At 41.7% G+C, this 14,686-nt stretch overlaps 1 protein-coding gene across 1 annotated transcript in view; it reads right to left on the bottom strand.

Annotated features, from left to right (window-relative positions):
• Positions 1-14,686, bottom strand: part of ESR1 (estrogen receptor 1) — a 426,028-nt gene that overhangs the window by 132,678 nt on the left and 278,664 nt on the right. The window contains exon 6 of the mRNA XM_007943212.2: positions 9,902-10,040. Coding sequence (XP_007941403.1) covers positions 9,902-10,040 — 139 coding nt within the window. The remainder of the gene's footprint in view (positions 1-9,901; positions 10,041-14,686) is intronic.

Below are 14,686 nucleotides of genomic sequence, written 5' to 3'. Positions count from 1 at the left end.
AATCATTAACGTACTTAATTAAGTATTATCAGAAGGACTAGAATCTTGGTAATGGTTGTAATTATTGAACAATAAAATCCTTTGTGCATTCTCATTTGGGATTTAAAATCTGCATAATAGGTTGGTTGTGTAAGAAGTATAAGCACAAGCCAAATGCATTTGATTATTGCAAACATCCTTTCAATTCAGATAGATATTAATGGCTGTTAGTCTTTAAGAGACAGAATCAAGAAGTGATGAGCAGCAGGGAACCAGAAGTACATGAGTCCAATGACAAGAGCAACTGAGATGATTCTCAGAGATGGTGGATGTGCCTTCTGGTTCTGCCTCAGCAACCCAGGTGACTGTGGCCAGTGCAACTTAACCAACATTTAGTGGATCCTACTGAAGACATGGAAGTCTCTGAGTGGCACAAATGTGTAAGCACTTGTCAGCTAAGCAGAAGGCTGTTGTTGTTGTTGTTATGTGCCATTGAGTCAGACCCGACTCATAGCGACCCCTCCTTGGGTTTCCAAGGCAGTATCACTATGGAAGTAGATTGCCCAACCTGCCTTCCAAGGAGTGGCTGGTGGGTTTGAACCGCCAGCCTTCTGGTTAGCAGTCAAGTGCCTTAGGCACTATGCTACCAGAGAAGGTTGGGGATTTAAAAATTATCCAGAAGCACCTCAGAAGAAAGGTCTGGTGATCTCCTTCTGAAAGATCACAGCCACCAAAAGCCCGATGGAGCACAGGGTGGACACACAGGGGGTCGCCAGGAGTTGGAATCAACTCAATGACAACAGGTTTGGTTTTTGATTATGGGAGACACTGCACATCGGGGATGACACAAACGTGAACAAGATCTGCTGTCAGGACTAAAAGAGTTCATGAGCTATAGCAAAGATAAGACATACAATCACAACTGCATATGGAAGACTGAGACTCAGACTTTAAAAGAAGTGCCAACTGCACCCCATCAGAACTCAGTAAATGGAGAAGTTATCTTCTGTCTGAAGAGGAGAGAGAGACTGAAAGAAAGTTTTAAGGAAGAGTGGCATCTGGCATGGACAAGATTCTGACAAGGATACTAATGGTAGAGGATCTTTCAGGCAGCAGAGGGAAGCAGGGCGTCTTTGTGGCCTGGCAAGTTGTTATGTCTGGCAGGAAATCAGGTGCAGAAGAAGGAGCAGCAGAGGAAGAACGTGAAGTTTGAACTTCAGTCCGTGGTGCATTTAGCTTGAACAGGAGCCCAAGAGGTCACCCTAACTCCCGGCACTTCCTTTGGCGTTCTCACCACTGGCCTTCCTCGTGGACATCATCTGACTGGCTCTGCAGATGTTTGTGTTTATGATGCTTACAGTAAGGACTCATAATTATCAAGATAAGGAGCTTATACAGGAGTTTATAAAGAACCGAGTCCATGAACATTGACTCAGGAGGTGTCAGGAGCAGAGCTGCTCTGCAGGAAGAAGTCTCTGGGACCACTGTGGGGCACAGACTGAAGGAAAGAGGGACAATGGCCAAGAAAGAGATGGTAGCTAAAAGTCAATAATCTGGGTGGAGACAGGGCCTGTGCTAGGGCTGTGGAATTGGGACAAAGAAGAGATCTAGGTTTTATGAGACAGTCAGAAAATACTTGATAGTTAACTTGATAATATAATATGGTGAGGGTATTGCTGCTGCTGCTGTGTTAGGTGCCATTGAGTTAGCTCTGACTCAGAGCAAGCCCATGTGCAACCGAACAAAATGCTGCCAGCTCCCATGCCATCGTCACAATCCTTGCTAAGCTGGAGCCCATCATTGTGCCACTGGGTCAGTTCATCTTGTTGAGGGTCTCCTCCTTCTGCACTGACCCTCTACTTCGCCAAGCATGATCTTCTCCAGGGAATTGTCCCTTCTGACAACATGACCAAAGTCAGTGAGACAAAGTCTGGCCATTCTCATTTCCAAGGAGCATTCTGGCTGCACATCTTCCAGGACATATTTGTTCATTCTTCTGGCAGTCCATGGTATTTTCAGTACTCTGTGCCAACACCACAATTCAAAGACACCAATACTTCTTTGATCTTCCTTATTCATTGTCCAGCTTTCACATGCATATGAGGTGAATGAAAATACCAAGGTTTGGGTGAGGTGCATTTAGTCTTCAAAGTGATATCTTTGCTTCTCAGCACTTTAAAGAGGTCTTTTGCAGCATATTTGCCCAGTGCAATACAACATCTGATTTCTTGACGACTGTGGTGTTGATTATGGATCAGAGTAAAATGAAATCCCTGAAGACTTCAATCTTTTCTCCATTTATCATGATGTTGCTTATTGGTCAAGTTGTGAGGATTTTCATTTTCTTTAAGGTTATGTGTGGGGAAAATAATCAAATCCCCACTTCCCTGGCAATGAATGTGTTAATCATTTTGATTCATTAATTCTGTTCCTCTTTGTTCCAAAGAAACTGAATATACCATGGATATACCATGGACTGTCATAGGAATGAACAAATCAGTCTTAGAACAATACAACCAGAATGCTCCTCAGAAGCAAGGACTGGTTTGCTTACTTTGGGCACATCTTGAAGAAAGACCAATTGCTAAGACATTGTGTTGAATAAAGTAAAGGGTCATCAAAGATGAGGGAAACATTCAATGCGATGGCCTGACCCAATAGCTGCAATAGTGGACTCAAACGCCCCAGCATCCTGAGGGTGACACAGACCAGGCAATGTATCATTCCATTACACAGTGAAACCTGAGAATGCTGGAGCCTGTGTAAGGTGGAAAACTGTCAGAGAAGGAAAACGCAAATGTTTTCCATCAAATAAAGAGCAATAGAAAAATAGTGACTGCATCTTGTCAAAGGCAGAAAACTTGTGAGACCCTGAATACCAAGGCAGTCCCATCAACTTCTGGCTCTCACAGGTTTTACTGTACGTAAGGCCACCATGAGTCTGAGTCAACTTGACAACCGTTAACAACCTGGGTTCCACTGCTATTGCAACACCACCTGCACATGTCGCACCTGTTCTCTGGCCCTAACTACTCAGAGCTGACTCAGAGCTCACAAGTTAAAGGACACAGTTCTCCCAATTGCAAGCTTGGAAGACCCCACCACACCCTCACTTCAGACATGCTGGCTACAAACTTGGGTTTTCTCACTACCCCTTCAGTATTCCAGGCATAAGCTTGGGGTCTCCAGCTTTCCCCTCACTTCTGACCTTCTCACTACAAATTCAGCGGTTCCTTCTTCCCCCTCAAGACACTAGCCATAAACTCAAGGGTCGTCAGCCCTTCTACTTCTGACCTAGCTCATGCTAGTCCTTTGGGTTTAGCAATTTGCCAGAATAACTCGCAGAACTTGTGGAAAGTGTTTTACTATAGAAAAACAGATTCAAGTGAAGAGACAAATAGGGTGAAGTCTGAGAGGTTTCTCAAAGAGGATATTCCAAGTCCCGTAAAAGAGAAGATACCCTCCCACATGCATCAATGTCTTTCACCAACCAGGAACCTCAAGAAGATTCTATGTCTAAAGTCTCATGATGTAGGCATGGTTGATTGAATCAGCCTACCTCCTCTGAGGTTGGGATGATTATCACAAGGGGGTCTTTCTGGTCTGGCTAGCCCCCGCCCAAGCACTTCATTAACATAAACCCTTAAGTGTGTTCTAGAAGTCTCATCAAGACACTTTGTTCATTGTGGGAGTTCTGAGGCTTTACAGTTAGGTCTCAGAAACCAAGGACAAGGGACAGATTCTTTGGGTAGATTTAACCCCATAGGAAGGAAGTGATTAATTTAGACTTTATAATTTCAGTACCTAAGTGAAGGGTGATATCACTAAGATAGAGAACCAAAAAAAAAAAAAAAGCAGACTTGGTGAGGGAAATAATGTATTCAGTCTGTGATATGGTAAGTCTGAAGAGCTTATATGACATTCAGGTAGAATATTCTACAGCAGTGGCTCTCAGTCATGGACAATTTTTACAGACACCCCCAACACATACACCATGGGTATTTGGCAATGTTTGGAAATGCTCTTGTTTGTCACAACTGGAGGCATGCTAGTGGCATCTACTGGGTAGATGACAGATATGCTGCTAAATATCTTCTAATACACAAGGCAGCCATCCCCAAAAGAGACTTATCCATCCCCAAATCTCAACAGCACAGAGCTTGAGACATTCTGGCCTAGAGGCAGGAGGAACATCAAATGTGGAGATTGAGAAAGTAAAACTGGATAGAGATGGTAATTTTCAGTCACCAATACTGTGGTAATATACCTGAGAGTAAAAGAATGTGAAAAAAGGAAAGGAGAGAGGATGGGGGGTGGGGAGAATAGAGGAAAGGGAAGCAGGTGGCTTCTAAAATCCTTAAGTAATGTCACTTTGTTGGTAAAATTAATCCATTGGACTGAGATCATATCAGAAGTCCCTTTCATATTCAAAATGCAATGACTTGATGACTATCTTCAGCAAGTGCACGCCCAAGAAGCTAGACATGGATGAGGTTGTAAATCATGAAGCAGAGTATGCAGTTAAGAATATCCAGGAAAACCCTAAACATTCAAGACACATACCAGTGTGTAACAAGGCAGTGCTCTATGTGGTCTGATATCTTCACTAGCAAACTGGCTATCACTTGGTCACAGAACCGCAGTGCTGTGAGACACAAAGTAAAAGAAGGAAGAGGGCTGAGGAGGGAAGAAGGGAAGAGGAAAGCAAAATAAAACATAAATGAGTTAAAAAAAAAGGAAGGAAAACAAGAGGAGAGGAAAGGAAAACCAGAAAAGGAAAACTGTAAAAACATTCTCTGAAAGGCTGACAGAATATAGTGTGAGTGCAGTTCTAAGGATGAAGAGTCGTGATCATTCTTAATGATTTTGTGAAACTGCAGTACTGGGATGTTCTACAGCAGCCATAACTACCTTGAATAGCATCATCACTGCTATTCAAAAGCTCTATTAACACAAAATGAAGAAATAGTAATCAACACCTTGCACAGGTCTCCACCACTTACATAAATTTTGCTGCAGCTCTGCTCCAGGGGGCCTGCCATGTGCGGGGCACCCAAGAGCAGAGAAGAAAGGGAAAGGTAGTGTGGTGCTCTGCAGTGAAGGAACATGCAAAGATGCAATGTGGGCCACCTGGCAGCCTTCCCTGCTGGGCTCAGAGGCAAACTAAGTTTGTAAGAAACCATAGGAAGATGGCTCCTTCCCATTCGAATTGTTATACTGCCCACAGAGACAAGGCACCCCTGGAAACAAAAGGCTGCTGCAGCAAACCACAGGAGACCTCGCTGAACATGGGGGAGTGGGAGGAACATGTGCCCAGGACAGCAACTCATAGAATGTACCAGAGTCAGGAAGGTCTTGAGTTCAAATCCTATCTCTGCCATTAGCTAGCTCTCTGCTTGCTGCAGGTAGCAGGTTGTCTCTGAGTCTTCATTTCCTTTCTGACAAAATGTGACTGATAATATACCTGCCTCTGAGGGTTGCCATGACGATTAAATGAGATAATATGTGTAAAGCATTTATCATAGCAATTGGTGCAGGCTAGGGACTCATGGTGGGAGCTGCTGTCAAATAATCTAAACTCTACTGCTCTAAGCAATGACTGAAAAAGAAAGAACAATAACATTCATGTTCCATTTTTCAGAAACTCTTTATTTTCAAAAATAAGAAAGTAACTTTTAGGGATTCATAGACCTAGATATAGCCTTTGGAACTCCCTGGTCAAATTTCCTCATCTTAATGATGGAAAAATTGGAGAGAGAAATGAAAAGACTATTGTGGTTTGGATGCACATGGACCCAAAAAAGGTTTTAATTAAGGGAAGCTATTCATCATTTTTATGTACGACAAGATGAAAGTGGAGTTAGAAAACAACAGTTCATAATTGTAAAATGTGTGTGTGTGTGTGTGTGTGTAATAGGAATAATAAAGCTGCTCTGAGAAGATGTCTAGCAAAGTTACCCTTAGAGTTCTGTGAACTTGAATAACCCACATCACCCAAATTTACCCACTTGTAAAGTAAACCCATCTAGTAGAGTTGTATTACTTGTTGTAATTATATTATGAGTCACCTGGACTAGGCTATGATTCCCAGTGGGTTGGCCAAACACTAGTCTAATTTGTTGTCATGGTGTAGCTACATGTGATTAAATCATTTGGTCTTAGGAACAACAGATAGCCACCTGTAATGTAATGCAATGCAGTGTAATCATTTTTATAGTATAATCTAATTTAATGAGATCAATAATCTTTCTCACCACTCATCTGTCAGTTTGTCCTACTGTGCTGGCTTGTATGTTGTTGTGAGGCTGCAAGCTATACCACCAGTATTTCAAATACCAGCAGGGTCACTCATAGTGGACAGGTTTCAGCTGAGCTTCCAGGCAAAGACTGGGAAGAGGGATAGGGCCATCCACTTCAGAAAAAACTGGCCACTGAACACCTTATGAACAGCAGGAAAATGCTGTCTGATATATTGCTGGAAAACGTCATCAACAGGAGTGAAACAATGTCTGATATAGTGCCCAAAGACAAGCTGTTCAGGTTGGAAGGCACTCATAATACAACTGGGGAAGAAGAGCTGCTTCCCTAAAGTAGTGTTGACCTTAAAGACATGGATAGAGTAAAGCTTTTGAGACCTTCATTTGCTGATGGGGCAAATGGGTCAAAATGGGAAGAAACGGCTGCAAACATTCATTAATAATCAAAACATGGAATGTACGAAGTATGAATCTTGGAAAATTGGAAGTTGTCAACAATGAAATGGAATGGATAAAGATTGATATCCTAGGCATGTGTAAGCTGAAATGCACTGGAATTGCCCATTTTGAATCAGACAATCATATGGTTCACTATTCCAGGAATGAAAAACTGAAGAGCAATGGTGTTGCATTCATTGTCAAAAAGAACATCTCAAGATCTATCCTGAAGTCCAATGCTGTCAGTGATAGGATGATATCCATACATCTACAAGGAAGACCAGTTAATACTACTATTATTCAAATTGACACACCAACTACTGAAGCCAAAGATGAAGAAATGGAAGATTTTTATGAACTTTTGCAGTCTGAACTTGACCAAACATGCAATCAGGATGTATTGGTAATTACTGGTGACTGGAATGCAAAAGTTTCAAACAAAAAAGAATCATTGGTAGTTGGAAAATACGGCCTTGGAGACAGAAATGTTGCCAGAGATTGCACGATAGAATTCTGCAAGACCAATGACTTATTCATTGCAAATACTTTTTGCAACAACATAAACTGCGCTATACGTGTGGACTCCACAAGATGGAATTCACAGAAATCAGATCAACTACATCTGTGAAAAGAGGCAAAGGAGAAGCTCAATATCATTGGTTGAAATAAGGCCAGGAGCTGACTGTGGAACAGACCATCAATTGCTTATATGCAGGTTCAAGTTGAAGCTGAAGACAATTAAAATAAGTCCATGGGAGCCAAAACATGACCTTTATTATATCCCACCTGAATTTGGAGACCATCTGAAGAATAGATTTGAGGTAGTAAACACTGATGACCAAAGACCAGATGAGTTGTGGGATGACATCAAGAAAGCAAATGGTCATTGAAAGGACAGGAAAAGAAGAAAAGATGAAAATGGATGCAGAAAAGACTCTGAAACTTTTTTTTAATGGAGAGTAGCTAAAGCAAATGGAAGAAATGATAAAAGAGCTGAACAGATTTCAAAGAGTAGCTCTAGAAGACAAAATAAATTATCATAAATGAAATGTACAAAGGCTTAGAGATAGAAAACCAAAAGGGAAAAATATGCTTGCTATTTCTCAAGCTGAAAGAACTGAAGAAAATTTCAAGCCTCGAGTTGCAATAATGAAGGATTCTGTGGCCAAACTATTGAATGATGCAAGAAGCATCACAAGAAGATGGAAGGAATATACAGAGTCACTGCACCAAAAAGAACTGGTCAATGTTCAACTATTTCAAGAGGTGGCATATGATCAAGAACCAACAGTACTGCAGAAGGAAGCCCAAGCTGCACTGAAAGAATTGTTGAAAAACAAAGCTCTAGGAATTGACAGAATACCCACTAACATGTTTCAACAAACAGATGCTGTGCTGGAGGCACTTACTTGTCTATGCCAAGAAATTTGGAAGATAACTACCTGGCCAAATGACTGGAAGAGATCAATATTCACACCCATTCCAAAGAAAGCTGACCCCACAGTATGTGGAAATCATCGAACAACATCATTAATATCACACACAAGTAAAATTTTGCTGAAGATATTTCAAAAACGGTTGTAGCAGTGTATTGAGAGGGAGCTTCCAGAAATCCAATATGTATTCAGAAGGTGATGTGGAATGAGGGATATTGTTGCTGATGTCAGGTGAATCTTGGCTGAAAGCAAAGAATACCAGAAAGATGTTCACTTGTACTTTATTGACTATGCAAAGGCATTTGACTGCATGGATGATAACAAATTATGGATAACATTGCAAAGAATGGAAATCCCAGAACACTTAATTATGCTCATGAGAAAGCTGTACATAGAACAAAAGGCTGTCATTCAAATAGAACAAAGAGATATTGCACAGTTTAAACCAGGAAGGGTGTACATCGGGGTTGTATCCTTTCACCATACTTATTTAATCTGTATGTTGATCAAATAATCTAAGAAGCTGGACAACATGAAGAAAAACATGGCATCAGGATTGGAGGAAGACTAATGAACAATCTGCAATATGCAATGACACAATGTTGCTTGCTGAAAGTGAAGATGACTTGAAGCACTTATGGATGAAGATCAAAAACTGCAGTCTCAGTATGGATTACATCTCAACATAAAGAAAACAAAAATCCATACCACTAGGTCAAAAAGCAACAGCATGATATGGAGAAAAGATTGAAGTTGTCAGAGATTTCATTTTACTTTGATGCCCAGTCAACACCTATGCAAGCAGAAGTCAAGACATCAGACATCATATTGCACTTTGAAAATCTTCTGCAAAAGCCCTCTTTAAAGTGTTAAGAAGTAAACATGTTACTCTGAACACGAGGGTGGGCATGACCAAAGCTATGGTATTTTAATAGCCTCATATGCATGTGAAAGCTGGATAAGGAAGACTGAGGAAGAGTTAATGCCTTTGAATTGTGGTGTTGCCAAAGGATACTGAAAATACCATGGACTGCCCAAAGAACAAACAAATCTGGCCTGCAAGAAGTGTAGCCGGAATGTTCCTTGGAAACAAGAATGGTCAGACTTCGTCTTACTTACTTTGGTCATGTTGTCAGAAGGGACCATTCTCTAGGAAAGCACATCATGCTTGGTAAAGTAGAGGGTCAGCAAATAAGGAGAAGACCCACAATGAGATGGATTGACATGGTGGCTGTGATGATGGGCTCAGGCATAGCAAGGACTGTGAGGATGGCAGAGGACCGGGCAGTGTTTTGTTCTGTTGTACACAGGGTTGCTATGGGTTGGATCCAAGTGCATGGCACCTAACAACAACAATCACCTTCCACAGTGCAACCTAATGTAATCAATTCATCAGTTGAGGTCCTAACAGTTCAGGGTGGGTTGTCAATCCAATCACTTCCCTGTTACAAGACCAGAACAGACACAAAAACAGAGAGAGGGAGACAAATCACATGTGAGGATAGTCCACAAGCAAAGGAATGCCAAGAATTACTAGTGGACCAGAATCTAGGAGAGAGGCTCAAAGAAGGCAGTAACATTGCTGAGACCCTAATTTGGACTTTTAGCCTCCAGAAGAGTGAGGAAATAAATTTCTGTTTTCTAAAGCCATTCACCTGTGACATTTTTGTTATAACAGTTGTAGGTAACTAAGACAGTTATATTAGGACTTTATTATGTAAATCATGGTTTTCTAAATATACTGGTGATTATAAAGGAAGTTCTTACCCTAAGCAACAGCCAGCCACTCACCTGTCCAGCAGCAAGTTAGGAGCAAATAGGAGCTTCCCTGGGTGTTCCATTGAGCGCCAGACGAGGCCAATCATCAATATCTCTAGCCAGGCACATTCCAGCAGGTGGACCTGATCATGGAGAGTCAAATCCACGAAGCCTGAAACAAGGTAAGGGACATCTCACTGATTTTAAATGAAAAGCATCCATTATTGTTGAAATTAGCACAAGCAAGGATTTGAGCTGGTAGGGTCTATGTTCTATAAGATGGAATAAAGTGTAACCATAGCACACTTTATGGGGAAGTCAAATGACTTTTTTTTTTTTTTTCTCAAACAGCTATGTTGTTGTTGTTGTTAGGTGCCATTGAGTTGGCTCCGACTCATAGCAACCCTACATACAACAGAACGACACACTACCTGGTCCTGCGCCAGCCTCACAATCCTTCCTATATCTGAGCCCACTGTGGCAGCCACTGTATCAATCCATCTCATCGAGGGCCTTCCCCTTTTTCACTGACCCTCCACTTTACCAAGCATATACCAAACAGCTATGTCAATGAATATTAATATAGCATTAAGTCTCTTATACCATTCATGTCACATCTACAGACAATACACTAATGTATGCAATCCAGTTAGTTTTTTCAAATATTAGTATAGCATTAAGTCTCTTATACCCTTCATGTCACATCTACAGACAATACACTAATGTATGCAATCCAGTTAGTTTTTTCTAAGTTCTTTACTTAGAACTTTCGAAGTTAAAGCTTATATGCTTTCTACTGGTAGAGAATCAGTGAAAATGAGGGAAACCCTCAATGAGATGGATTGACACCATAGTCATAACGATGGACTCAAACGTACCAATGGTCTTGAAGATGGAGCAAGACTGACCTTCCGTTCTGTGATACATCAGGTTGCCATGAGTCAGAGTGGACTGAACCACTATCAACAACGATCACCCTATGTGAGTATTACTATAGTAAGGATTGCAATCAAGGTCACCAAACAAAATGTATATGAAGCATTGACTGGAAAACCAATTTGCCTTGTTAACTTTTACCCAAATCACAAAGAAAAAAAGAATGGTATGAATGGTCATATGTAGGTGTAGGTTTAATTTATTTTATGAAACTGACAAACTGTCTTCAAAAGTACCATTATATGGGCCTATAAGTTCATGTGAATGATCAGAATTCCCAGGTGTATAGTAGAGCTGACAAGGGGCAAGGTTATGGTCATTACTTGGTCACAGCCAGCTACCCAGAGGGACCGAGTAGTTGATCCTGCGGGCTTGGGACCATAGTCGCAGGGGACATCAAGCTCAATTGGCATAACATACTATACAAAACATTGTTCCACCTACTACTTTGGCGAGTAGCGACTGGGACCTTAAAAGCTAGGAAGCTGCCATATAGATGCAACAACGGGTCTCTCCTCGTCAAGAAGAAAGAAGAAAACCAAAATTAATGGAAACAATCAGTCCTAGCAACTGGTACACCATCCGATCTGCAACCTATACAACTATGAGACCAGAAGAACTAGATGGTGCCCAGCTACCACTGCCATCCACTTGGAAGGGATGTAGGAGATCCTTCATAAAGAGGGAGAACAATGTGGTACAAAACTCAAAATCATTTGGAAGCAAAAAAAAAAAAAAAGAAGGTGGGGACCAGGTTTGCTGGTCCAATGGAGCCTGGTGTAACCACTGAGACTATGGCCCCTCGCTGCCCTTCAGGTCTGGAATTGAACCCACAACTGTGGTTTCCAGCCAAACAAAGTACAGGCAAGGGAGTTAAACATTTACCTCAAGTAGACACATGCCCTGGAGAGAACAATCATGGGAGAAGGAAGGGCTGCTTATGCACAGGGAGATAGCTCAGGGTGCAGAAGAGTATGAAGGGATGGACACTGGGAGGAGGTAACTATGGGGAGGAAGTGGGAGGGGAGCTGCTGCATTGTAAATTTTGGTCAATGACATGAGACAAAGTATATGTGAACTGCTGTATGAAAAGTGAATTTACTCTGTAAATCTTCACCCAAATCCTAAAAAAAAAAAAAAAAAGTATCATTATATTCCCACCAGCAACAGATGAAACTTTCAGTTGCTCCACAGCCTCGTCAATGCTTGACATGGTGAGTCTTCTTAATTTTGACATTCTAATAGCTGTTTATGGAGCCCAAGTAATGCAGTTTTAAAATCTCAGTGGCTCACCAAAAAGTCAGTGGTTCAAACCCACCAGCCATTCCATAGGAGAAAGATGAGACAGTCTGCTTCCACAGGCTACTCTGTCCTATAGGGTTGTTATGAGTCAGGATTGACTCAAAGGCAGTGGGTTTGGCTGTTTGGTTAATAGTGATTTTCCCAATGACTGATGGTTGAGTATCTTATTATTTGTTTCTCATAGATCGTTTTGTCACACTGCATTCGAGTTAATTATGCGTATCTCTGCAGATTGTTCTAGCATCCCTACTTGCTGTTGTTAGCTGCTGTAAAGTGGGTTCCGACTCACGGTGATCCCCACATACAACAGAATGAAATGCTGTCTTGCCCTGTGTCATTGTCAGGATTGGTTGCAGATCAGACCTTTGTGACCCCTAGGGTTTTCAGTGGCTGATTTTCAGAAGTAGATCACCAGGTCTGGAAGCTCTGCTGAAACCTGTTCAGCTTCACAACATGGGAGCCACCCCTGGCAGATGGATGCTGGTGAACTTGAAGTTCATTGGCTAGGAAATGCACCTGGTTCTCCCACATGGCAGGTGAGGATTCCACCACCAAACCACTGATGTCCTCACACAAAATTCATGATTGGTGTTCTGAAGTCCAAATGTAGGGAATCACCCATTACATTCCTTGGCCATGCCAAAGCCCCCAAAGGTGCAGCCTTTATCATCAGAGCAAGGTTCTTCCCATTGAAAAAGGTAAGTTTTGCTCACATGGGGGGAAAAAAAATATGCATGGCTTACTTGATCTAATGTTGCTATAACAGAAATACCACAAGTGGGTGGCTTTAACAAACATAAATTTATTTTCTCACAGCTTGTTGTTGGTAGGTGCTGTTGAGTCTGTTTCAACTCACAGTGATGCTATGCAAACAGAATGGAACACTGCCTGTGCCGTCCTCACAAGCATTGCTGTGTTTGAGCCCATTGTTACAGCCACTGTGTCACAGTTTAGAAGGCTTGTTGTTGTTATGTGCCGTCAAGTCGGACCCGACTTATAGCGCCCCTCCTTGGGTTTCCGAGGCAGTATCACTATGGAAGTAGATTGCCTAACCTTCCTTCCGAGGAGTGGCTGGTGGGTTTGAACCGTCAGCCTTCTGGTTAGCAGTCAAGTCCCTTAGGCACTATGCTACCAGAGCTCCTAGAAGTCTGAATTTATGGCACCAGCTCTAGGGGTAGGTGCTTTCTCTCTGTCAGCTTCTCTCCTTTCACTTCTGTTTCTTGGTTCCTCCTCATGTGGAGGTATCTTCCTCTCATTTTATGTGGCCTTCTGTGTGCCTAATCTGCTTTCTTTATATCTCAAAGGTGATTGACTCAAGCTACACCCTACACAGATATGGTCTCATTCATATAACAAAGCCCAATGCCCACAGGAAGAGGGGTTTAGAGTTTATAACATATATTTTTGGGAGGACACATTTAATTCATAAGAATGGACTGTTTTATTCCTAAGAAAAACTGAAGGATCACAAACCTATGATTTGGTAGGAGGAAGGAATAAGTGCACAGCCATTTGCCTACAGAATGTATGGGGTCCGAATGGACTAGCCTTGCTCTAAGAGAAATACTACCTAAGGCAAGAAACACTTCCCTTTCTCAGTCCCCAGGGTCTAATGGGATGAGCCAACCCCAGTGAGAAGTACTTGAAAGCAAAGCTCTCAAGGAAGTGTTAGTTGTCTAGAATTTCACTCTAAAATTTTAAGCAAACTCTCCAAAGAGGAATATCAATTCACACAAAGAAAGTGTAAGTTAAGAAAGTGACTTAAGCTCACTTTCAGAAATATTAGTACTCAAAGTTCAGAGAAGTACTCTCTTCTCCGAACGTTCACTGTTTTATGCGGGGTGGTGGTAGTGGTGGAGAAATCATTTGATATCATCACTGAGATGAAGCCTACCAGATTAACCAATACCCAACAAAAACTCCAAAATATGACACAGGATAGGACTGGGGGTGCCCTGAAGAGCTCTTAGTGGTTTGGCCATGAAACAACTACAGTCAGCCATGCAACCAATTAATTGTGGAAACCATAGGAGCACTTTCTGGTGGCAACTTTATGTATTCCACTGAATCATGCTTTTAAAATCTCAGTTCAAGATTCCAGTGCTGACCACTGACAGTTTTAGTGGTCTTTTGGGAGCCTAAGGAGCTCACCATAGCCATTTATACCCCACAAGTACGGTGATTATGAAAATCTGTCTGATGTCTATCTGTTAGTAATTGTTTTCAGTCTGAGTTTAGCAGTATTGCTGAGTTTTTCTGTTGACGGGTTGTAGGTCTCTCAAAAAGAAATAGCCTATTTAATCATCTTTCCCAGCTGTGCACATTATCTGCAGACAAGGGTTATTGTATCCATTGCACAGTAAGTGTCTTTTGCAACTTCCCTCGGCAAGGTTGGAGACAATGTTGAGAGCTGTCACAACCTTCTTAGTGAACAGGAAGACTACCAAAGGCACTATAGATGGTGCATGGCCTTTTCACAATGTACTAATCTCAACATTCTTTTAACCACAAAGGAAATAAAACCCTATTGGTAAGAGAACCTACAGATTGGGAAAAAATATTTGGTCATAACATATCTGA

Source organism: Orycteropus afer, unplaced genomic scaffold (genome assembly GCF_000298275.1).
Source record: "Orycteropus afer afer isolate SDZICR_OR568_19922 unplaced genomic scaffold, OryAfe1.0 scaffold00101, whole genome shotgun sequence".
Classification (NCBI taxonomy): Eukaryota; Metazoa; Chordata; class Mammalia; order Tubulidentata; family Orycteropodidae; genus Orycteropus; species Orycteropus afer.
Note: the sequence above shows the minus strand (reverse complement) of the source record. Positions and strands in the feature narration are given on the sequence as shown.